General features: G+C 36.5%; 2 protein-coding genes and 2 non-coding genes across 6 annotated transcripts in view; all 4 read left to right on the forward strand.

Moving 5' to 3' along the window:
- Positions 1-511: 511 nt before the first annotated feature.
- On the forward strand, positions 512-4,993 carry LOC109049093 (RNA-binding motif protein, X chromosome). 2 transcript variants are annotated; one of them, XM_019066766.2, is made up of 9 exons: positions 512-655; positions 2,289-2,414; positions 2,577-2,683; positions 2,884-3,022; positions 3,188-3,304; positions 3,382-3,490; positions 3,797-3,931; positions 4,006-4,097; positions 4,665-4,993. In XM_019066766.2, exons 2-9 carry the CDS (start codon positions 2,306-2,308, stop codon positions 4,973-4,975), a joined length of 1,119 nt encoding a protein of 372 aa, XP_018922311.2. In that variant the 5' UTR covers positions 512-655; positions 2,289-2,305; the 3' UTR covers positions 4,976-4,993. The 2 variants fall into 2 exon arrangements, with proteins under 2 accessions (XP_018922311.2, XP_018922316.2); XM_019066771.2 differs by having other exon boundaries at positions 3,203-3,304.
- Positions 2,717-2,793, forward strand: LOC122147606. Its single transcript, XR_006161696.1, has one exon. It is a non-coding gene; the product is annotated as a small nucleolar RNA SNORD61 (small nucleolar RNA).
- LOC122147607 lies at positions 3,064-3,126 on the forward strand. Its single transcript, XR_006161697.1, has one exon. It is a non-coding gene; the product is annotated as a small nucleolar RNA SNORD61 (small nucleolar RNA).
- A 52-nt stretch (positions 4,994-5,045) lies between the features above and the next one.
- The window catches only part of LOC109049091 (rho guanine nucleotide exchange factor 6-like), a 34,924-nt gene continuing 15,491 nt past the window's right edge, over positions 5,046-24,478 (forward strand). Inside the window, exons 1-15 of one of the 2 annotated variants that reach the window (XM_042770263.1) lie at positions 5,046-6,320; positions 6,398-7,054; positions 8,650-8,733; positions 11,037-11,121; positions 15,346-15,467; positions 16,642-16,846; positions 16,941-17,011; positions 17,651-17,745; positions 17,879-17,974; positions 19,629-19,751; positions 21,950-22,088; positions 22,182-22,241; positions 23,372-23,518; positions 23,979-24,065; positions 24,155-24,236. In XM_042770263.1, the coding sequence (XP_042626197.1) occupies positions 6,890-7,054; positions 8,650-8,733; positions 11,037-11,121; positions 15,346-15,467; positions 16,642-16,846; positions 16,941-17,011; positions 17,651-17,745; positions 17,879-17,974; positions 19,629-19,751; positions 21,950-22,088; positions 22,182-22,241; positions 23,372-23,518; positions 23,979-24,065; positions 24,155-24,236 (1,561 nt within the window). In that variant the 5' untranslated portion in view covers positions 5,046-6,320; positions 6,398-6,889. Of the gene's footprint in view, positions 6,321-6,397; positions 7,055-8,321; positions 8,525-8,649; positions 8,734-11,036; positions 11,122-15,345; positions 15,468-16,641; positions 16,847-16,940; positions 17,012-17,650; positions 17,746-17,878; positions 17,975-19,628; positions 19,752-21,949; positions 22,089-22,181; positions 22,242-23,371; positions 23,519-23,978; positions 24,066-24,154; positions 24,237-24,478 lie in introns of those variants that run through there. The other variant, XM_042770264.1, reaches the window with a different exon arrangement.

The following is a 24,478-nucleotide window of genomic DNA, read 5'->3' on the forward strand; positions in this document are numbered from 1 at the left end:
CAAAACTATTTTTAAAAACATTTATCTCATAACATTGTTATTACAAAATGAATTTAATTACTAGTCATGCTCATTCTTTATTAAATAATTTTTTCATTTTTTTTCTTCTATTAAACACAAGGGGTCATTAATTGTGCTTACATTATAACATGCAAATTCACACACAATGTATCTTTAATATGGCCAGAATTGCTAGGTGCGGATAGATAGATAGATAGATAGATAGATAGATAGATAGATAGATAGATAGATAGATAGATAGATAGATAGATAGATAGATAGATAGATGGATGGATGGATGGATGGATGGATGGATGGGTGGGTGGGTGGATCACTATTCATTTTTTTGTGTACAATTTTTTTGTGTGTGATTCGATGGATGGATGGATGGATGGATGGCAGGACTAAAATAAGTACAGTTTGCAAACATGGCAATACATTTTTCTGACCCGGACTTTCGTTTCACGCTCCAGCCCAGCAGGTGGCGGTAAAGCCTATTAACTTATCTGCCGACCGCCTACAACGCTTAAGAAAACGTAGAAGAAGAAGAAAGTTCCGCCCTCCGACCGCAGAGTAAATTGGGCGGGTCGAAACCGAAACACATTGGACACATATAAACCAGCAGACGCTTTTGTTTCTGTCTGTTGATCCTGAGGTGAGTAAATGGCAAATTAAAATATGTTCACTTAAATGTCATCATGGTTTTTGGTTAATCGATACATGGCAGTTTTTATCGGGCAATACCTTACCCCACAGCCATGTATATTTAGCAGCTGCGATGGCAACGTTAACAGAAAAAGGCCTTGTGTCGATGGCAGTCTGCAAGATGTTTTTCTAAATGCACATTTCTTTCGCCATTTTGACTTTGCAACATGTGGCGCTATTCGCTTATGTACTTCAATCCAAGTAAGTTAAATTAGTAGAATGTGTTTATCGCGCCTCTGAGAGGTTCCTAATCAAGCACATGTTGTAAGTTAGCCTCATGGCCTGAAGAGGTCTCAAGCCGCTGCATCTGCCAGGAGCTTTCTGATGTTACGCGTCCGCCATCTTGTGAACCATGCTTTAAAATGCACATGAAGATGTCATGAATCCTGATCAACCGGTTTAGTGTCTACTGAAACCATATTAATGAAAGTTCATAGTCTGCCGCACGTGTTCAACAACCACTGCTAGCCAGGCAGGGCCTCTCAGCTAGTGGCTGTTGAGTTAACCATTTACTCCAGAGGATGATTAAATTAACCCCTTAACTGTCACCCCCATTTTTTTAAATAGGCATTAAAGTGCACTATCCAAACTTAAATTGTTGTATTTTTACACTTTGGAATATAGACCTAAGGTTGGTCTCTTTTTAAAGAAGAAAATTAGCAGATTTTGGCAAAAGTGGGTTTAAAAAAAAAAATTAAAGTATCAAAAAGTTATATAAGTTTAAATGTACTGTAAATAAAATGCGCTATATTTATTTTATTTATTATTAATATTTTACATGTTTTTACTCTAAAATTGGTATAAAATGAAAGCCTTGTGTCTAAATAAGTTATGTTTCGAATTTGAGGTTGATAAAAAAATGAGGTTCCTGTGAGATTTTATTTAGGACGTCATACCACAAACAGCCACTGGGGGCAATCAAAACTCCTCTGAATTTTGTTTAATGAATTTTTCCCTAGATTTCTCTGTCAATTTTACTTCAATACTCAAAATAACCACCAAATATGGAATCCTGAGACTCAGACCTTTCCAATGATATGTTTGTTGCCAAGATTATAAAAAGTTTTGATTCTAAAAGACCGTAGTGCATTTTGTAATATGATACTTGACACTGTCCACTAAGGGGGAGGAGACCGCCAAAAGATTTTAAAGTACCATTTCCATGGTAACGCAATGTCTGATTTTAAAAGGTTTTCAAACGATGAATCTTGGGCTTCTAAGCTTTCAAATGACATATAATTTATGATGATTACTAAAAGATTTTATAGAGAAAAAGGACAACAAAATAAGAGTGCCAAGGGTCCCACAGGTGGGACGGTGACAGTTAAGGGGTTAAACGCTTTTCAGTTATCAAATAGCTTTTCCAACTCCCTTAACCGTGTAAGATGTACTGGCATTTTTGCATAGTTTTTTGCTCCTTTGCATGCAATGTTAAAATTCTTTAACTTAGTCCTCTTGTCTCCCAACTTGCTTGGGTTGGTCTGTGTGCTGGTTTTAGTCACTTTTTAGGATGAGGGACCTTATTTTTCTAAGATGAAATACACTGTACTGTTCTAATGTAATCAAGCACTGTGTCTCTGCAGGGGCAGTAGTGGGAACCATGGCAGAGGCAGACCGACCAGGGAAGCTCTTCATCGGCGGCCTGAACACTGAAACTAGTGAGAAGGTCCTTGAAGCGTATTTCAGCAAGTTTGGCAGAATATCAGAAGGTACTTGTAGGTTTTGTATGATTTAAAATAAAATGCTTGCTTATAGATCTGCCTTTTTCTTTTTTTTTTTTTTTTAAACACGTTATTGAAGTTTGTTTTAGACGAGCGCTAACCTGATATTGAAGCATTTGGTGTACTCGTATGTTTCCTTGTGTTTTGTAGTTCTGTTGATGAAGGATCGTGAAACGAACAAATCTAGAGGCTTTGCATTTGTAACTTACGAAAATCCCGGCGACGCAAAAGATGCTGCGAGGGAAATGAATGGAAAGGTGAGGAGTAATGTGTGAAATTCAGTTTTGTGAGCTGTGATGAAGATTGGTGGCGGTGATCTATTTGAACTGATGTCGTCCACAATCGTCCTCTAAGAAGTTCTGAGCTTACATGACGGATGCGCACAGTGTGCCTGTATCAGTTTTTCTTTTTAATTTAAGAGCTACGGTTTCCTAAACTTACGTTCCTTGTGTTTTAGCCCTTTGATGGAAAGCCTATTAAAGTGGAACAGGCCACAAAACCTCAGTTTGAGTCTTCAGGACGCCGTGGTCCGCCTCCATCACGGAGTCGTGGCTCTTCCAGAGGTCTGCGAGGGTCTAGGGGAACATCAAGCAGAGGTACCATTCAAAACTTTATCGCCCCCTTTTTTTTAATTTGTGCCATGATGACACAATTTTGATGATCTGTTTGAGCTGATTGTCCTCTAAGAAGTTCTGAGCCTGCACTTAATATGCATACTTGCTGCCAAAATGAATATTACCAAGATAACGTAGGTATTGTAGAACCCTTTTTTAAAGGCATGTCATCCAGAGGGCCACCGCCACTGAAGAGAGGCCCCCCAGTGCGGAATGGAGGACCCCCACCCAAGAGATCTGCACTGTCTGGGCCAATGGGAAGATGTGAGTTTGGTGAACATACACCGATTTGTGCTTTTAATTGTTTGAACCATAACATCATTTTTTGCTAAATGTTCCAGTGTCCAGAGACAGGGACCCATACGGCCCCCCTCCTCGCAGAGATTCTCTGATGTCACGGCGTGATGATGGTCCTCCACATCGTGATGATCACTACAGTAGCAAAGACAGGTAAGATGATGTGTAAAAAAGCATGGCTAATACAGTAATGAAGGTGGAAAATGTTGTTGTTGTTATTATTAAATAAAAACAATTATTTATAAAGAAAATTACAAGTGTTCTCTTGGTAATTAACCTGAAACATTCATAAAAATGTAAGCTTAATAGAAGATGACGTATAAGAGTGACGAAAGCATACAAGTTACTAAAACGTGGTATAAGTGGAAATGTATAAAAGCTTACTCTGATTAATAAACACTGATGGATATAAATACACTAGAATAATATTGGTGGAGCTCACAAGCTGTTGTTTTGCAGTTACTCCAGCCGTGACTACATGAGTTCACGGGACAGTCGAGACTATGCCCCGTCACCACGTGATTACCCATACCGGGAGTATTCGGGCCATTCCAGTTCTAGAGATGACTATGGGTCGGGATCCAGAGGTTACAGGTGTGTTAACATCCTGAAAACGATGTCTGTGATGGCAGTTTGAGAATCCAGCCTAACGTTTCTTTGTTTCTTAGTGATCGAGATGGTTACGGTGGAGGACGAGAGCCCAGGGGTTACATGGATCGGCCCAGTACGGGCTCCTATAGAGATCCTTACGACGGTTACGGTAAGATTAAACCCTAAGTGTGGTTAGGGGGGGTTCCACTCAAACTGCCAGTTTTGCGCCTGGGAAGTGCTGCTTTGTGTCATTGCCAAAAAGTGGAAACATCAAATGCTGCGTCTTTTCATCCTGAGTGTTCCATCCATCCAAAAAAAAAAGAAAAAAGAAAATCGCGTCAAGGAATCTCTTGCAAGCTGTTTTTTGCCCCCCCCCCCCCCAAAAAAAAAGTTTTGGTGTTTTTGGTGTATCTGTGTGAGAAAAAAAAAAAAAGTGTAGTGTATCCAAACTACAGTCTAAATGGAATTCAGTCCAAACCAAGGAAAGTGCATTCACTCGACAATGACGTGCCAAAGGGCTCTGAGTGCGCATTTGTCAACACTGCAGTTGGGTAGATCTTAGCTTTAACTAGTCTCACCCATAACCCGAGATACAAGTTTTATCCTCATTTGGAAAGTTTCTAACGTTTGAGCTAGTTGTGATACAGATTTAGGAAAATGGGCACTTGACAACGCAGTATCATGCAAAGAATGTTTAAGTTAATCTTGCCAATTACATGACCCATTGACCCTGCAGGTAACTCACGCAGCGCCCCACCCTCAAGGGGTCCCCCTCCGTCCTACAGTGGGAGTGGCGGAAGCAGTCGTTATGACGACTATGGCAGCAGTTCCAGGGATGGATATGGCGGTCGTGACAGTTATCCCAGCAGTCGGAGTGACCCGTACTCCACTAGTCGTGGTGACCGTCCGGGTAGGCAGGAGCGAGGGCCACCCCCTCCTCTTGAGAGAGGCTATCATCGCGAATACAGCAGCTCGAGTCGTGGGGCGCCTCGAGGTGGTGGCCGCGGCGGTCGGCCAGATAGAGGAATGGCCCGGAACCGATACTGAGATGGACTATGATGTGGAATTATGTGGAGTTATATGGAATTTTAGATTGACTTTAAGATTGAAATTTTGAAGTCTTTTTTTCACGCTTCAGTTTCAAGCTGTAGTCAAACTTGTGAAAGGTTTTTTTATTTTTGTCCTTTTTTTTTAAATTCAGAGTTTCGTTCTTTTCTCTTGCTCACTTCCCATTTAATGGTACCGTTGCAAATCTAAGTTTGTTCTTTTTTTTGTATACTAGTGACATGTTAAACCTGCAGTGCCCTAACAAAAGGCTTTCATTTACCAATAAAGTATTTTTAAACCAAGATCTTGAGCAACAACACTCCATTCAAGAGAATGAGAAACTATGAAGTGTAAATATCCATTCAGCTTTCCCTGGTGAGCAACACCAAATTCCACTTAATATAGAAGCAATGCAGAATATTCATGTAGGCATGATTGTTCACATTGTGTGGGGACTGGGCAAATGTCACCTTTTTCCAAACTCTCTATGGGTGTAGTTTTCCTCAGTGCAAATGGATCCTTCATCACAAAGCCTAAACATTGACGCCTTGCATCGACCAATCCAAAGACTACCAAAATGCAAGAAACAAATCAGCACCACAGATAAAACCTGTCAACAGCTGGTAAGCAAAGCAAACCCTTTTGTTCTGGTGTAAGTCAAGTCTCGCTGGTGTTATTTTGCAACTTGAAGGTTAGTGTCATTTAGTCAAACATCGACTTGGTTGCCCTGGCTTTTTCAAATCCAATCTGAACAATATAATTTCCAACATTATTAACAAACTCACTTCTGCCTTCAAAGGAGTCTGGTCTCTCTCTCCCCAGCCACTGGATCACTTCAGTTTAGGAGGTCTTAGTCTCAAATATCAGCCAGTTCTACTGTTGCACTAAAGGAGAAGTTTTTTTTTCTGCCCCTTTCAAAGGTTTTTTTTTTTTTTTTTTTTTTGTAAGGATGTTAAGATGAATCTCCGCAATGGATCTATATCTACAGCCAAATGTAAACCACATAGCTGCGAAACCTCCCAGTGTGGAACCCTTTTGAAAATGTAGTAAATTCACTTAGTGTTACCAAAAAGCCAGAACGCTCTCAAGCATGCCGATTCTAACACAGGAGACCACGTGGAGAAAGACAGCACCCTATCAACCAACTTGGAAAACCTATCAGTTTGGGTCATTTGAGTTTTTGTAAAATAAAACATTTTGTCCCGTATGCTGAGCTACAACAGTTTGCTGATGGAAACTCTCATTGCAGGCTGAATGGAGGAAAGGGAGTTTGATGGTTAAACGTCTTTGCTGATCAGCACCTGTTGCCATTTGGTGATGCATGATGGTCTCCAGTAAGATGCAGGTATGAGTAAGTCCTTAAACCATTGCGAACTCATATTTGGTGTTTTCATACAATTAATTACTTGTGTTTTCATCTAGATCTGAGCTATCTAGGGTCTTTGGAGGCTGAGGTTCACTGAGGCTGATGTTTGGATGGAGTCCTGAAGCGCTACAGATGAATTGCTTTCATTTATTTTTCTTCAATAAACTATCATTTGAAGTGAAATGAACTTATTTGTCTTTGTATCTTATTTAAAGTCCCACTATAATAGTGCTGCATTGGTATGGTCATGTCAGTGCTCACTCTACTACAGGCTAATTTAATCAAAAATCGCAGTTAAGCCACATGGAACATTCTTGTGCCATTTTAAAGCAATCACAGTTCCTTTTGTGTCAGTGAAATGTCAAAGAGCCTTTATGTTGGTTATATGGCAGACGTCCACTGGAGAACTAAGTTGCCGGGCTGAATGGTCGTTGTAACATCGGTGAAAAAGCAGAAGCGTGACGGATGTGGGTAGCATCTCAACACATAGTGAGAGCTGGCGCACCAAGAGTGCAGCTAAATCTGAAAGGCCCATTGAGCCTAAAACTATGAACCCCGAGGAGCAGACTGTTACGTGGCTAATAACATTAGGCGTGCTTAATTCACCCAAAAAGAATATCGCTGATCCGGAGGAATTTCTGAAAACTTCTCTCAGAGATGGGGTCGTCCTGTGTAAGCTCGTGGAGCGAGTGCAACCTGGAGCCATCTTAAAGGTAATCGATACACATGCATGTTTCCTTGATTATATAGTCGCAGTCTAGTGAATTAAATCTTTTTATAAATGCAAATGTATTAGATAGAGCCATGCGGAATTGACGGTGCACGGTGCGTAGCCTAATGCTGGATTACTCGCTGTTACAAGTAACACTTTGCAATGCATGTTTTGTAAAGATGCAAAACGTTTTGAAACCATTTTCAGTGATTATTGTTTATTTAACTGTGTGTTTATTCAGGGCACACAATTTAATCGAGATCGAGAATCTGACTTCCTGTTACATGAGAAATTGTTCCGCATTCTCACGTTTTAAAAAAAAAAAAAAAAAAAAAAACTTGGCGATCTTCACTTTAGTATAAAACACCAACAGCATTTGTAAAGCAATTTTCTTCTCTCGTTTGTAAAAGCCGTCTGTCTATGTCAGTCAGATCTCAGATTATTGTCTGTCTGCATGCTGCTAACTAATTTACTAACTAAATCCAGCTCCTCCTTTACTCATGGCACATAAGGTCGTTATTAATAAGATAACCTAGTGTATTCATTTTGATTTTCTGCTGAATAAAACTCTGTTGAAATTGTTTTACTGTAAATGCTTTTTTATTTTGTGGGGAGTGTGGATCTCTGTGATGTGTATAGAGTGTGTTGTTATGTGTAAAAAAAAATTTTGTAAGTTTCTCCATTTTATAAAGAGCTCATTATAAGTGTTCTTGGTTCTTGTCTTTTTCCCTTCATTTCTTTTCAGCATATTTCTATTTCATACCACTTTACTGATTTTAACGCATGACTCTTTCTAACGGATTTTATCTTGTTGAATGTATTTACATTATATTAGTGAATGAATCATTCTTTTGTGTCGGATCTTTTTAATGAATTAAATAAGTCGGTTCACGAAACGGCACTGAACGATTCGTGCAAAAAAAAAGTTTTTGTTTTGTACGTTTTATTTAATAGGTGTAAATGTATTTTTTTAGTGTTTTTTTAGTGTCTGTTTAAATGATAATTTAATAGGTGTTTGTTTTTTTTTGGTGTTGTTACAATATTGATTATTAAATTTGTATGTTATATGGAATTACAGTTTAGGGGGGAAATGTAACAAACAACAATATGCGTGTATGGCTTTATTTAAATGTTGTGTTTTGTATGATTATGGCTTACAAGCTATGGACATCAAATGCCAACAGTTTTTATTTAAATGTTGAATATTTGAACGGAACTGTTCGAAAGAACCGATTCGCGGAAATGAGTCGTACTTGCCATCACTGGTAAGGGGTCCAAGTAGAATCTTGCTGAGCAAACATCGTCACTTCCTCCAAAATATCTTTTCCTGGTGCTACAGGACCCGCTGTGATCTAGCATAGATACGGGCTGTGTGTCTGTGTAACAGGACGAAGCTGACGCATAGAAACAGTTTCTTAGTATACTGAACGCCAAAGACTTTTAGCATGCGATACTGGACAGCAGAGGCAGGGTACGATGTGGCTCATAGGCTAGGTTGACAGTGACACACAATTTAAAAAAGGTGGTTCTATGCGTTGCAGTGTGCTCGAAGCAAAGTTGAGATTATTCACATCGCATTCTTTCACTGGTTTTCAGTACTCAGCTGAACCCAGATGCGAGGCGGACTGCATTGCAAACATTCGAGAGTTTCTAAAAGGATGCCAGTCTCTAAAGGTTGAGGTAAGATACATTTTTCCTTAACATTTCTGTGCACGAGTGCGTTGGGATCACACAAATGCAACGTTTTTGCTTATAAAGGGTCGTGCCTTTGAGAAGTACAGCTGAGTGTGTATTAATATGCGGCCTGTAGGCTGAAAATATAACTCTTTTAGGCAGTAGATCTCATCAGTTATATAGTGTATATGTATGAAAATACATTTTAGGTTAAAGCTGTATTTATAAGCATTGATTTTATGCAGGAATGATTTACTTCACATAGTCTTAATAATTTATATTAGATAATGTATTTAATAATTTATATTAAGTATTTATGCAGAGTACGTCTTCCTTCAGCCCATTTATTTTAGTGTAGCTCTCCCCGAGGGCAAGCAACTAAATAGCAGGGTTTTGGTTTTGCACATGTGATCTTAAAATACACTAGTAAACAAGACTGCACATAATACTAGCTCTTTAGCATATGTATTTCATTTATTATGGTTATTATGGTCTTGATTTATTATGCTTATTATGGTCCTGCAGCAGCATTACAGATCTCTCAAGATGATGGTCAGGTATTATAACTATCACAGTAAACACTGTCAGTCTGCAAGGTCAGTTACTGACACAGACAAACTATGATGCCACACCCTCTTCAATGACAGTTTTCTGGGGCTAAAACTATGATTAAAATCTGGTTATGGAGTGATAGACTGTGCATACATATAGTGAACATGACTCATGTTCATAGTGCCGTGTTACTTGGTTATATGTAATTTTTGGGTTTGATTAGTGAGCTTGCTAATAGAATTGTGTACTCTGAACTGTTCAGAAGACTAGTGGTAGACTGATGTGGGGTTTATTAATAGTCTATGCTATGGCATAAATTCATGTCTACCTGATTTGTAAATGTAATTTTAGAGTCTTGATTAGATCAAAAGAGAATGCACATGTTTTTGAGTTGTCCTGTCTTCAAGAACTGCACACAAAAATAAAAACTCCATGTGCCAGGGTAGTCCAATGTTTAGTTTTAGAGTGTTTGTTAGTTTTTTTGAGTTGTTGTTTTATTTTATTGAATTTTATTGTGCCGTTGTTTTTCTGGTGTTTTTTTTTTTTTTTTTTATTTTTTTATGCGAAAATAAAAACTCCATGTGCCAGGGTAGTCCAAGATTAAAGATTCCAAATTCCATAAAAAAAAAAAAAAATATATATCTATAATATATATGTATATATATATTATATATATATATATATATATATAAAATATCAAATATATAATAAATAAACTTTGGAAGTTATTAAAGATAAAAATATATAAATGTTTACAGATATCTATTTTTAAGAAAGCTTTTTGAAAGGCCCAATGGGCGTATGGTTGATGTAAGTCATGTGACTAGACAGAGAAGCCCAGTTTAGTTAACTTTCACTTCTCATTTTAAATTAGCTGAAAACAAGAAGTATCGTAACCCAAGCTAAAGCTTGATATGAGCCTTGTTAAATTACTGATGAGAGAGAAATTCAAATAGCAAATGGTAAATGTAAACTGCACTGACTGTTCATCTTGTTGCAGCCTCCATAGTGAAACAGTGCTCAACAGATAAAAAGACAGATGCTTCCTGCATTGCTGTGTAAACGGTATTATGTTTTATTTAAAACATGAAACCGTATCTTTAGCAAGAAAGAGGATATTGTCTGATCCCAGTGTATGAAGGTTGTTCATTGATTGCCATGTCAGCATCTCAAAATGTGGGTCACATTGAAGTTGTTTTTCCTCACCACTGAAATTTTTTAACAGGGTTCTTTATAGGGGTGTCACAGTAAATTGATATAGATTGATATAATTATGCATCAATTAAATGAGATGTGAGATATCGATGTAGCATGTGAAAAATCTATAAATCTTTTATGATTAATTTTATATATTGTTTAAAATACTAAAGTGTGTTTTTGTTGTGGATGTCCCAATTGAGATACAAGATTTTCAGGGCGTTCAATAAAATTTTCATGTCATATTTTGGTTGCATTTTTAATAAAAATGTAGCCGGTTGTGTAAAATATGCACATAATATCATGATATTAATATATTGATCATAGTCGGCGACCCCTGAATCGAATCAAACTGTATCGCATATATCATATTGCAAATTTCATATTGCTGGCTAAGAGAATCTGTGTCAGATCATATCATGAAAAAATGATTTATACGATTATGAATTTTTTATGCATAGTTAAAACCCGACTCCACTGTGATTTTTGATCTGCTGCTTCTGCTTCTGGCACTGTCTGTGGACAGTTTTTCTTGTGTTTGATTTATGTTTTTTTCTTAGGGCTTTGATCCAGAAAGCTTATATACTGGGGAGAACTTCAATAAGGTTCTGTCAACACTCTCAGCAATAAACATCGCCACTCAAGGTAATTCATGATGTTATAGACCTGTATTCTTCATTGATATTCCATGCCTTTTCACTCCTTGAGTACTCTAGGCATCAGCTTTGTCTTCTCATTGGTGAGTTTCTTCTGAAGTCGTCACATGTATTTTTTTTATTGCGCTTTATACGATACAGATAGTTTTAAAAAGAAGCTGCCTGTAGCAAGTCAATGGTGTGATTCTTCAGCTCTGGACAGTTCTATGTTGATTCAGTTCAATTCAATAACTGTGTGAAGTTCATTCACTTTGAAACAAGTGCAATTCAGCGATAAGCAGCTTTGCTGAAGACAGTAGTGTTGTTTTTCTGTGTGAGTCAGTTCAATGTTGATTCAGTTCAGTTCAATAACCGTGTCAATGTTGCAAAATTCATCAGTTATTAAAAAATGTGATTCAGGTATAAAGCACAAGACACATCGTTAGGAGAAACCGGGCTTTGTCAGGGGACCAGTTCTTCTCTGGCCTAAATAACCTGAATTTGTTTACTCCAAGTTTCAGTCGTGTTAACACTTATGAGGGTTTTGCTAGGCAGAGCAGACAGTCTAACACAAGGCTTGCACACAACAGCGTGTGTTCAAGACATTTTTAGAAAATTAGGCCCTGATGGTCACTTATACACTACAAAGAATGTCTCTGTTTACAAGTGAGATCATAAGCACTCAATAATCACTCAGTGTTATGGTTCTGGTGGAAATGAGCCATTTCTTTCCTGTTGCGTGTTCTCTTAGGACCTGTTGCTACAGCTGTCCTCCTTCATCCTCCTAGCATCAGCGAGTTTTGTTTTTCTAAGTAGGGATAATGATTTGATTCTAAAGTGGTTCAGTAAACATATATTAATTCCATTATCAGTTCATTTTTAGAAGCCTGTGAATATGGTTGGGATAGATATCACATGCCCAAGCAAGTTTATCTACGTGAAATGCACAGTAGGCCTTTTAATTCAGTTGAAGAGTGCAGTAAACATGAGATACAAATCACATTTTTCTCAGGATGAGGATGACTGACCTCTTGTATTTGCTCTGTGAACGTCAAGAGGTGATTTGTCTGGGTTCGCACCCGCATCTGTGTCTTCAGCTGCAGCTGCTCTCAGCTACTGGAGGCAACAGACAGTTGCTTTTTGTAGGGCCTGTCAGAGCGGGTGACTGCATCTGCATAAGCATGCAGAACCCATGAGGCATGTAGTTATTCTCAGGTTTTGCTTCCTTGTCATGTTTCCCTGTGGCTGTTGCCTTTAGAGGAGAGTGTGTCCTCCTTGTTATTGCACAAGTCTTCCTCAAGTCCCATAGGACTTTTTCACAACCGTTTTACACATCAGTCCATCATGATTTACCACTTTCTGCAGACAGGTTCCTTGAAGGCATAGTTTACCAATATTTATATCTGTATACATACATACTACCATTCTAATGGTGGGTCAGTAAGATGATTTATTTTTTTTATTTTATTTTTTTTGCTGCTTTTCTTGGATCAAAATGGTAAAAACAGTAATTTTATGAAATATTATTGCAACTATTTTTTCTGTTTCTGATTTGGTTCTCAAGAAATATGTGGCCCATAACCCAGACAAAATCTGAAAGCTGAATAAATAAGCTTTCCATAGATGTATGGTTTATTAGGATCGGACATTATTTGCCCAAGATACAACTTTTTAAAAATCTTTTAATCTGAGGGTGCAAAAAAAATCAAAATACTGAGAAAATCGCCTTTGAAGTTGTCCATATGAATTCTTAACAATGCATATTACTAATTAAAAATTAAGTTTTGATATATTTACAGTAGGAAATTTACAAAATATCTTAATGGAACATGATCTTTGTTTAATATCCTAATGATTTTTGGCATAAAAGAAAAATCGATAATTTTGACCCATGCAATGTTTTTTTGGCTATTGCTACAAATATACCCCAGCGACTTAAGACTGGTTTTGTGGTCCAGGGTCACATATTTCTTATTATTATCAATGTTGCAAACAGTTGTTCTGCTTAATATTTTTGTGGAAAGCATGATGCAATTTTTTTCACAAGATTCTTTAATGAGTTCAAAAGTATAGCATTAATTTGAGATAGACATCTTTTGTTACATTATAAATGTATTTACTGGCACTTTTGATTAATACATCCTCCATGCTGAATAAAAGTTTTACAATATCAAAATATTATGAATGATAGTGTGCATTATATAGAAGTCATGCAGTGTTTTGTTTTATAATCTATTATTATTATCAATATTTCTTAGTATTAAGAAGGTATTTCTTATTATTAATGTATTCTTTAAAAAAAAAAAAACTTTTTGTATTACACATAAATTAATTTGTATTTGGATCAATGTTATAGTGAATACATTTCAAGAATTTTCATTTTTGAGTAAATTACCTCTTCATCAAGCCTGAGTCAGTGTATCATTTGTCATTCCAAACAACACTCCTCTCTTATTTATTAATAAATTATTATGGAATCTTGTTCTTGTACTCTCGATCCAACTTTAAATGTTTGCAAATAGCCTTGCAAACTCTATATGAAAGTAAGATTAATGTGATGTGTTAGTTCTTAAGAATGACTCACTAATGAGTGCAGATTAAGTGGGGGCAGGTTGATTTGAGTAAAAAAACTCTATGATGAAACTCTGAGGGTTTCACTCTGAAGTGGGCTTAAGTCATAAAGAAGACGTTCCCTCGCCTGGCCTTATCTAGGTTCTCTGTTGTGTTGGCTGAGGAACGCTTGGAGCAGGTTCACACACACTGTTTGTATGCCGTGGGTGTTCGGGAAGAGCCTTCCGTGAAATCCAACAGACATGCTGAGCTTTTATTGTGTAGATGGAGCGAAGTCAGTGAAGAGCCCCAGAGACCCATGCAGCGCTGGAGATCTGTCAGGAACCAGTGTGCAGCAAACGGGACACCTGACTGTTTTCTTCTCCTCATTCCTTATCTCCCTCTGTTTATGAAAGACAGATTGCTCATAGCTAATTAATATGAGCTAATGATCTGCTAAGACTTGATGTGAGTACACAGTGTGATTTTTGTACGTTTTTGTGACTAAATAGCATGTTTCAGGATTTCAGGCCTTGCTTTTGTTAGGCTGGAGCACGCATTATGTCTATAGGCTGTGATTTCTCTTTGATTCTTGTTGTCATACATTGGAGAGTATGTGTTTGGCTGCTTTCAGCAGTTGTTTGTTGTGACCCCTATGCAAGTGCATTGAGCTGTGGACTATTGGCGGTTTAACTTCACGCACATGACAGAATTATGAATGGGTGAGTGAGTGCTCTAATTGGGATGTTTAAAGATCACAGAGTGACCTGGTTTGACTCTATATTACATTTAGAGTCATTTTTACATGTCCTTGGTGTAATGCATAGTAAAAAAAAAAAAAAGGCTTTAGAACAGTTTTAATAAAGATTTTCTATTTTTGTTGAATGATTCAAACTGGAAAAGTGCTAAAGTTTCTGTCAGTTGCACTGAATTTTGCAAAGATTTTGATAATGGAATTTGGAATGACTATCGTGTTCATTTGACTATCATGTTCAAAAATAAAGTACAGAATGTAATATTGTGAAATGTTGAGTGATGGCTAAGCAGAATTTTCAGCATCATTACGACAATCTTCAGCATCACATGATCCTTCGGAAATCTTTCTAATATGCTGATTTGCTGCTCAAAAAGCATTATTATTATTATTAATATAATTTCTTATCAAACAGTTGTGCTGCTTAATATTTTTGTAGAAAATGATTTTTTGATTAATAGAGATTCCAAAAGAACAGTATTATGTTGTTTATTAATAGTAGCATGAATTCTTGTGCCACTAATGTTAGATGTGGTTAAACAAATTTGGACACCTCATGACATGTTGTGACAATAAATCATACAGCATAATATGGTGTGACATTAAATCATATGGCATGAAGTAATTTGAATGTCACACTGTATGAAAAATCAAAGATAGCAACATTTGCTACTGCTACTTTATATTTTTATGCATGTCATTTATCTATTTCTCAAGTGTAATAGGTCATGCTGTACTGAAATGAAGAGTATGCGTAGACTTAGCCCTCAGTAACCTTGTGCAGAACTTTCTGTATATCCATATCAGTAAACCTATAATCCAGTGACCACCCACAAATCTACTACTCTCAGCAAGTGAGAAATGCTATCAGTTATAAACTTTATTTTCTGTTTTTTTAAAACTTCTCTTTTATTTTCTCATTGTATCCAGATTGTACCCCTAATAGATCATGTCCACAGTCCAGTGCCTCTGCTCCTAGCCTGTCAGCCCCTTCACAAGCTGCTCCCACCTTAAAGTCCAGCAGGTCTTTACGGAGGCAGTCAAAAGCTGTGGTAAGAAATCTGAACAGTGCCATAAATGCTGGTAACAGTTGGGTCTTTTATGTCAAAACTTCCTTGAAAAAGAGTTCAATTCAAAGAATTCAAAATTTGAAGAATTCAATCAATTAAATGTTTTCAGTTAATACCAAAACATAGCAAAAAAAGTTTATTGGAAGGCTTTTTCAAAAAATTCGGAAGATTTGAGCTAAATGGGGTCACCTCCACTATATTGTAAAGAAACACTTCAAACTATTAAGGAACTTGAATATGCAAATGACCCTAATAAGATTTAATGTATTCTGCACAATATTTCGACAGTCATTTGAATTTATTGTTCATATTTACTGCTCTATTATATTTATAACATTATTGTTCTAACCTCATAATATGTATAATAATGAATGAATAATGTGAATAATAACAATTTAGCCGCTTGGTACTTAAATAGATTTTATAATAATGATGTTGAAAAAACGAATTAATTACACAGGTTTCTGTAATTACTCACAGATAATCGACCCTAATATTGAAAATTGTAATCAAAAACATTTTCACATTGAATCTCTAAATTATTTTGGAAACATAAAGACAGTATTTTAAATATTTGCTAATTTAAATAATTGTTTAATGGTATTATACCCAGTATAGTTGAAAGCCAGGGCTAAACTGCAAATTATCAGATGGTTTTATTTATGATTTATTAACAATTACAGAACATTAAAAAATATTATAACAGCTTTTAAGTGAATTTAATAACCAATTACCAATTATAATAAATGTGACATTTAGCTGCTTATATTTCTGTCCCTATCAATACTCAGTTTGAATGAGTGCTGAGAGACAAGTTAATCTTGCACTTTATTTATCACAATAAATAATAAAAACAGTAGATGCTGTGTTAATTATGTTTAAAACAATAAACAGCAAACGTTAATCACAAAAATTAACACAGTTTCCCAGCCCTAATAATTTAATGTTACAACTTGCTTTCCATAGACTGCTTATCATCATTGTCTAGGATCTTAATATTTTCTCAAGGCATTCATTATTTACTTCTAGATGTGAATAGATGACAATTTTTGGCATGCAGAAATTAGAGTGTTGTTGTGATCACCATTAAAATCATTGCTAAAGTAACACAAAATACTACATACTGAAGTTCTTCACCTGTTGGTGCTGTGTCCAGGATATGTCGGAGAATGGAGGGGGCGGGCAGCTGGTGGTCAAGGCACGTTTTAATTTCAAGCAGAACAATGAGGACGAGCTGTCTTTCAGCAAGGGTGAGCTGATCCATGTCACACGCCAGGAGGAAGGTGGATGGTGGGAGGGAACCCTTAACGGCAAAACCGGCTGGTTCCCTAGCAATTATGTCCGAGAGGTCAAGCCATGTGGTGAGTGGGCAATCCAAGATATTCTCTTACACGTTTTGCCCAAGTGAGCATAATCAAATAAAAAGGTCTCCCTTTTTTTTTTTTTACCCCCCAGAGAAGCCAATTTCTCCGAAAGCGATAAAAGGACTTGACGTTCCTCAGCTGACTAAAAATTATTACAATGTGGTAAGTTCTTAAAGGGATACTCCACCCCAAAATGAAAATTTTGTCATTAATCACTGACCCCCATGTCGTTGAGATGATTTATGAGATTTGTTCGTCTTCGGAACACAATTTAAGATATTTGGATGAAAACCGGGAGGCCTGTGACTGTCCCATAGACTGCCAAGTAAATAACAGTGTCAAGGTCTATAAAAGGTATGAAAGTCATCGTCAGAATACCTTGTGACGCGGATGATACAGAAGAGCATATGCAGCATACAGTGATATGGAGAGACACAGAGGAGACTGTTGACAAAGGAATTGTTGAATAAAGTCGTTATTTTTGTTTTCATCGCTTACAAAAAGTGTTCCTGTCACTTCATATAACCCAGATTGCACGTCTGATGGCAGATGGACTATTCTCATAGCTTTGACACTGTTATTTACTTATGGGACAGTCACAGGCCTCCCGGTTTTTATCCAAAAAATTGTGTTCCTAAGACAAACAAAGCTTTTATGGGTTTAGAACGACATGGGGGTAAGTGATTAATGATAAAATTTTCATTTTGGGGTGGAGTATCCCTTTAAATGTGAACAAATTCCAAAAAGGACATGTAAAGAAGCTTTAACTTCTTATTTGAAAGCTTTGGGTTTTTTTCTTAGGTGGTACAGGACATCTTGGACCATGAGAGAGAGTTTGTCAAAGAGCTGCAGATGGTACTGGGCTGCTACCTGCGCCCTCTACAGACCAGCGACAAGTAAGTGGAAAACTCAGATGTTACCAGGGCATCAGGGAGCCTTTGATATCAAAGCCGATTGACATTTTGGGGAACTGGGTCGGTCAATGAAAACCCATGCACATAATGACTCTTCTGTCGGCTCTCTCTGCAGGCTGTCTAGTGCGGACTGCTCCAGTCTGAATGGGAATTTAGAGGACATCCTCTCGTTCCAACAGGGACTGTGTCTTGCCTTGGAGGAGTGCTCCAAGTAAGAGCTGCATTTCAGTGTCTTTATCTCAGTCTTCATTAGGGATGGGTGATATATCGAATATTAGCGATACTATTACAATAATTTTGACGACGATGTAAAATTTGAAAATATTGTGAATATTTCAAATTCAAGCATACTTTCCCAAAAGAACTCGCTGAACTTCCAAAAATGGAACATGTTATTGCGGACTGCTCTACACGGCTCTACTACTCGAGCTTTCATGAGTACAGTTGCCAGATATCAAGAGTTCAAATCCCCGAATCAGGGCTTCGCTGTTACATAGATACATTTTCTTCCTGGTGTTTTGCTTATTTTAAGCAATCTGGCAACCATGTGCATGCAAACGCTTGCTCCTCATTGCGGAAGCGCCGCCACAGATGATCTGAAAAACAAACAAGCTGGAGTTTAAATGAAGAGATCTAAATGAAAGCTCCATTCAGCCGGTCTGTGTTGTCATGAGATCTCGACTGTACTGTTTGTGATTGTGGTCACTGTATAAATGCACTACCTCAATCGCTGTTGTGTGAACAGAGAAACATAGGCTATGGCAATGTGGAATTACTTATAGGAATTTCACTGTTATAATATTTTTCATTTGTTTTATCAGTTTTTATAATATAGACAGAGAGAGTGTATAAGTCTTTGGTATTAATTTATATATATATATATATATATAAAGAATATACCTATGTGCTATCAGCAAATAGCTCCCCGTCCTGAGAGGGTCATTTAGTGCCAGTGGGAACATAGTTTTTATGCCACAGAGCTTCTCTTAAACCATTTAGACAGTAGACAGACTTGTGTTATAAATAGCTAAAAAACCTGTAAAAAAAAAAAAAAATACTTATCCCATTTTATATACATATTTCCCCCATAGTTGCACAGTGTAAATTGTGAATTGCATGCACTTTGAAAAAAGTATACAGAATGCACTTTCTGTACTATGAGAAATACCTATTTTGCACTACTTGAGTTAGTGTGAACATACATGTGCTCATTTAATAAAAGCAGTAAGTGATCATTTGGTCTAGAGTTTTTTTTTTTTTTTCCCCCATTATTATTTAAATGCAAATGACAAACATATCGAAATATATATCAAATAACGTGTTAATTTAATAAAATTTTGACAATATCAATTAAATATAACATTTATATATACATATATATATATATATATATATATATATATATATATATACATATATATATATATATATCACCCCGCCCTAGTCTTCATATACTCAAATGATTGCTTGATTTTATTTTTTCTATTGAAGTCATACCTTGGATATCACAGTGCCATCTGGTGTTGGTTTTATTTGTAACATGTCAATATTTATGCTGCACCATTTCAAAACCTAGGTTATTTGCACTTTAATAAAGTAATGTAACTGATTACTTTTTGATAACCCAAATAGGAAATAAAACAGTTAAATATTCAGATGTAACCCCATTCATAAGTAACTGTAATTTAATACAAATTTTTTTTTTTTTTATTGTTAAATGTTACAGTTTAGTTTTTTTTTTATTTTGTATTTGTAATGCTTTTAAATGTTAATGTTGTTCGTTGTCACTGGTTATTTGACACCAAATAGAATGTATTAAAGTCAGATAATGTATCAGGGATGATCTGTGTATTTTTGCCTTGCAGGATGCCAGAGGGCCAGCAGCGGATTGGTGCCTGTTATCTGAACCTGATGTGTCAGATCAGAACGCTGTACTTGTCCTACTGCTCAAGCCATCCTTCTGCAGTCTGTGTGCTGACTGATCACAGGTCAGTATTCACAAAATTACCATCGACATGTTGTTCCAAACCCATTAGACCTTCGTTAATATTCGAAAACACAAATTAAGATATTTTTCATATCTTAACCCTCCACCCTCCACCAAAAGCTCATTCCACAAAAACTTCAAAGAGTACAAAAATACACTGTAAAAGTGATCCAAATTAATTGAGTGGTTTAATTAAAGTCTAATGAAGGTTTATTTAACATGTAGTAAGGAATATTATAGATATTGAATAAAGTGTAAAAATAAAACACTGCATAGTCTTCACTGTATCATTCAAACATGATTAACATTAATAATGACAGACAGCAGCAGGTAAATAAGGCTGCTGTCCCTTTAAGACCGACTGCACGGTTTCAATATACTGAAACACATCTCGTTTTCACCCAGCTGTTTTACATTAACATATAACCGACTGTGTTTACTTCAATACTTCACACGACGGGCATTATGACTGTGTGCATATTTGACCATTCAAGCACAATAAAACATGAAAGAGATCTGTTTTTGCAATTGCATGCTGTCGAGAGAGGGGCTTTCAGTGCGCATGCTTCGGCTGTGTGTCAGTCAGCGCGAGCACTGCATTGAGTTCTTTTACAATGCTTATTGCACTTAATAACTCTACCAAGTTCATCCCACTCAGTCTTTATTTTCTCATTCATGCATGTTTCCTTATCACTCAAAAGGTGTATAACGTTTAAGCAGTACTGTGTTATGCAGATATATTTGCATATTTGCATTGAATACACAATATAGCAAAATCTCTAACAATAGCCATTTTATTTCGCGGTAACAGTATATTTACCGTCAAACTGCCCAGCCCTATAAAAGGGTAAAGTAGTTAACCTTTAAATTCTTGAAAGTCATTAAATAAAAAAATTAATAAAAAAAAAAGCATGTCACAAATGTAAAGAATTAGTGTAAAGTCTGAATTGTGGTGCAAAGAGCTGCTGAGAACAGTAATACATCAGTGGATTCTGAGCACGTGTTCACATTGTTCAAAAGAGGACATTATTTGTGAGAGCGCAAAAGAGTGGTTTCTGGACAAAAAATGATTGATATGGGGAAAATGCTACAATATTTTGTCTCAAATCAGTTCCAGTTAATATGCAAATATATTCAAATTGAATATCACATAAGTAAGTTGACTTCCCAAAGGTTGCAAATACTAAAGCTCTGTTAAGCTTACAAAACATTTCTATGTTTGTTTGACATTAGTCAAACTATAATTTGTTTTAGTATTTTTGTGTGTGTGTGTGTGTCAAGTCTTTGCTTTTTTTAATATAAAGATGAACCACCAGGTGTCACTACAATCTTTCATTCTCTTGTGTCCGCCTGAGCTGAGAGACAAAACAAGCAAATCTCCCTTTTGCCTTTACATATAACACTGCTGCCCTATTTCCATTTTAAGTGTTTTATTTTGTTCTTTTTTCTTTTTTTTGGTTTGTATTAGTAAACTTCAGGGGTATTCAGAAATGCCTGAGCCACATTTTACACACTTCCTGTACGATGAACTACAATAGGGTTTCTGTTAGTTTTCTCCTTCCACCTAAGAATGCTCCACGACAGAAGGAGAGAGTGAAAAGGCATGCCTCATACACACAGGAAACAGCACTAACCCAACAGGATATCTATAGCTGTGGTTGTGCTGATGGAGGCAGAAGACACACTTTTGATTGTGTTTGCTCACTTGCGTATCACTCAGAAAACTGCATATCACTCAGAAATGTTGCAGCATTTTTCCATTGTTTGATCGTGTGTTCAAGGCATGTGTTCAGATGATTCATCTTTAGTCTAACTTTAGTTTATCACAATTTAGCATCTGGTTTTCTCTTCACACCTAATCTGTCACCTTCCCCAAAACATTTGCTGTTGTTCTGGTTATATTAGAAAGCATTGTTGACATGATTGTCTCAGAGATTGCCCATTAATTTCTTAAAAAATAAAAAAAACAATCTTGACCCCAAACTTTTGAACGCTAGTGTCTGTGTATATTCAGATTTATATGTTTATGTGCAAAAAGGTTTGATCAATTTTAAACAATTCTTACATTTATTAAATAAATAAATAAATGTTAAATTGAAAAGACTGTTTTCGAACATTGATGATGCTGATGTGCTGATCAGAATTGACTAGAAAAGGCAAATAAATCAAATAAAAAATACTTTGCATTTTCCTGAACAGTGAGGAGCTGGACAAGTTCATGGAGAGTCAGGGTGCCAGTGCTCCTGGTATCCTGACCCTCACCACCAGCCTGAGCAAACCCTTCATGAGGCTCGACAAGTACCCCACCCTCCTGCAGGAGCTTGAGCGACATGTGGAGGTAACCGTAAGCTGCTAAGGCAATGAATGCCTGTGAGTCTGTTCATGAATTATAATATTTACAGATTCTTTCTTTCTTTTTTTTTTCTTGTAGGAAGCGCATCCAGATTACAGTGACATTCTCAAAGCAACAGTTGCTTTTAAAAATCTTGTGGTATGTCTCCGTTATCTGCCAGATTTGCCCTTTAATCTTGGTGCATGGCTGAGAACTAAATCTTTCTTTAAAATCCAATGATCATTTTGACTTTGACTTCTCCGTTTTGACCAGAGTGAGAGGTTTCCTGTCTTGGTGCAGAACATTTTGAGTCTTTTCTCTCCAATTCCCTTTTACCCTCATCTCTGAAACCGCACTTTACAGGTTGGAGGAGATTTTGCTGTTACATGAAATGTAAAGGTTAAGGTTTTGCAACAGTGCCTCTATAATATAAAAAGGCTGAGGAAAGATGAGTCATTCCATATACAATTGCTTCTCAGGTTAAGTGTTTCTTCAAAGAAAATTATAGTGGTAGGTGATTTCTTTACCCGTTGTGTTCTGTGGAACGGTTTCGTTTGTTCTTTTTGATTTTTTTGACAGGTAAGGGAGAGTCCCATTTTCGTAGTTTATCTCACTAGTGGAGGTGTCATATAGACTTGGTCTTCCCCCTTTGCCAAGGTTTTTTTTTTTTTTTTTTTGTTTTTTTTGTTGTTTTTTGAACTTTTTTTTGTATATAGGTTTTTTTGTGTTTTTGAATATGTTTTGTTTTTTTGTATTTTTATTTTTGAATTACAGTCATTTGACATTAAATTTGGCATTGTATTCTGGTTTCCTTCAAAATAATCAGCACTATTGTTTCTTTAGCAACAAATTAGCATACATTCTGACACTGACAACTGCAGTAATGATGCTGAAAATTCAGCTTTGCATCACAGGAATAAAAGACATATTATTATACAACATAATACAACATTACATTACATTATACAGCATAAAACAAAAAAAATCATACCAACCCCAAACTTTAGAAAAATTGTATGTGTATATATTTTAGATATATATTATATTAGATATCAGGACATAATTAAGAACATTCAGTAAATATTTTATAGTTTAGTAACATTTAATTGGAGCTGGTAACCTCTTTTAGAATTGGTATGAATCAGTCTTAATACTTTAATACAATATTGTTTCAAATCATTATGTGTTATAGGTTTGTCTTCACCCTGACTCATATTATGAAATGCATATTAACACACACAATGTATCTAATTTTTGTTTCACTGATTTGATTTGTTTGTGTATTTCAGACTCAGTGTCAAGATTTGCGAAAAAGAAAGAACCTGGAGTTGCAGATCTTGTCAGAGCCAGTGCGGGGCTGGGAGGGCGACAGCATGAAGTCACTGGGTCAGGTGGTCTACACGTCACAGGTCCACATCCAGAGCAGTTTAAATGAGGTGAGGAAGGAGTGTGGGGAAGTTTTGTTGAGGTTAGGCTTGACCTGACATCTGATGATCTGGGTAATGGAAACATCAGAGTAATTACATCAGAAGAGTGTTAGTTAGCTGAAGGAAAAATAGAAGGTTGATGAAAGTATTTTACTGCTAAACTCATTCAGAGTGATTCCCTCCATTTGTGTTCAATGTTTTCTCTTTCTCTCTTTTGCTTAGCTGAAATGTATCTTGGTTTGCTAGAAATAAGGTATGATATTTGTTGATCATGAGTAATCAGTTTAGCAAAAAATAAAGCTATGCAGCAACCAAAACCGTGTGTTAGTAAAGACATTTGATGTTTGTGTTTGTGAGGCTGTGCTGTAATGCCATACACCTGCATCCTTTTTTTTTTTATGTAGTGGTTATTCATATCATTTTTGCAGTATTGAATTTAAAATAATGTGCATATGTGCTTTTTTTCTAGGAAAAGGAAGAGCGATACTTCATGCTGTTTCCCAATGTGGTAGTCATGCTGTCTGCCAGCCCAAGAATGAGTGGTTTCATTTACCAGGTAAGTTCATTTTTCTTATGTTCATCTTGGGTACATGACAGTGAGCCTGTGTCATTAATGCTCTCATTTGTCACACTCTCCTCTCATAGGGACGTCTGCCATTGACTGGAACCACTGTAACCAAACTGCCAGAGGATGCAGAGACAGGCTATTATGCTTTTGAGATCACAGGTTTGTTTCAGTCCATGTAAACAGAGGCATGTTTTTTGAGAGGTCACAGAACAATGTGCACTCGACTGTCATTAATGCAGGCTTTTTATATATATATATATAAAAGCTGCTAGTATCTTGACCTGTTATTATACAGCGGTGCTATTTTCTTTAGATTTTGTTAAAGTTTTGTCATCTTTTGCTCACTTTCATGTCATCCTGTGGAACACAAAGCAAGGCATTATGGACACTTTTCACACAGG

Source organism: Cyprinus carpio, chromosome A14 (assembly GCF_018340385.1).
Source record: "Cyprinus carpio isolate SPL01 chromosome A14, ASM1834038v1, whole genome shotgun sequence".
NCBI classification, from domain to species: domain Eukaryota; kingdom Metazoa; phylum Chordata; class Actinopteri; order Cypriniformes; family Cyprinidae; genus Cyprinus; species Cyprinus carpio.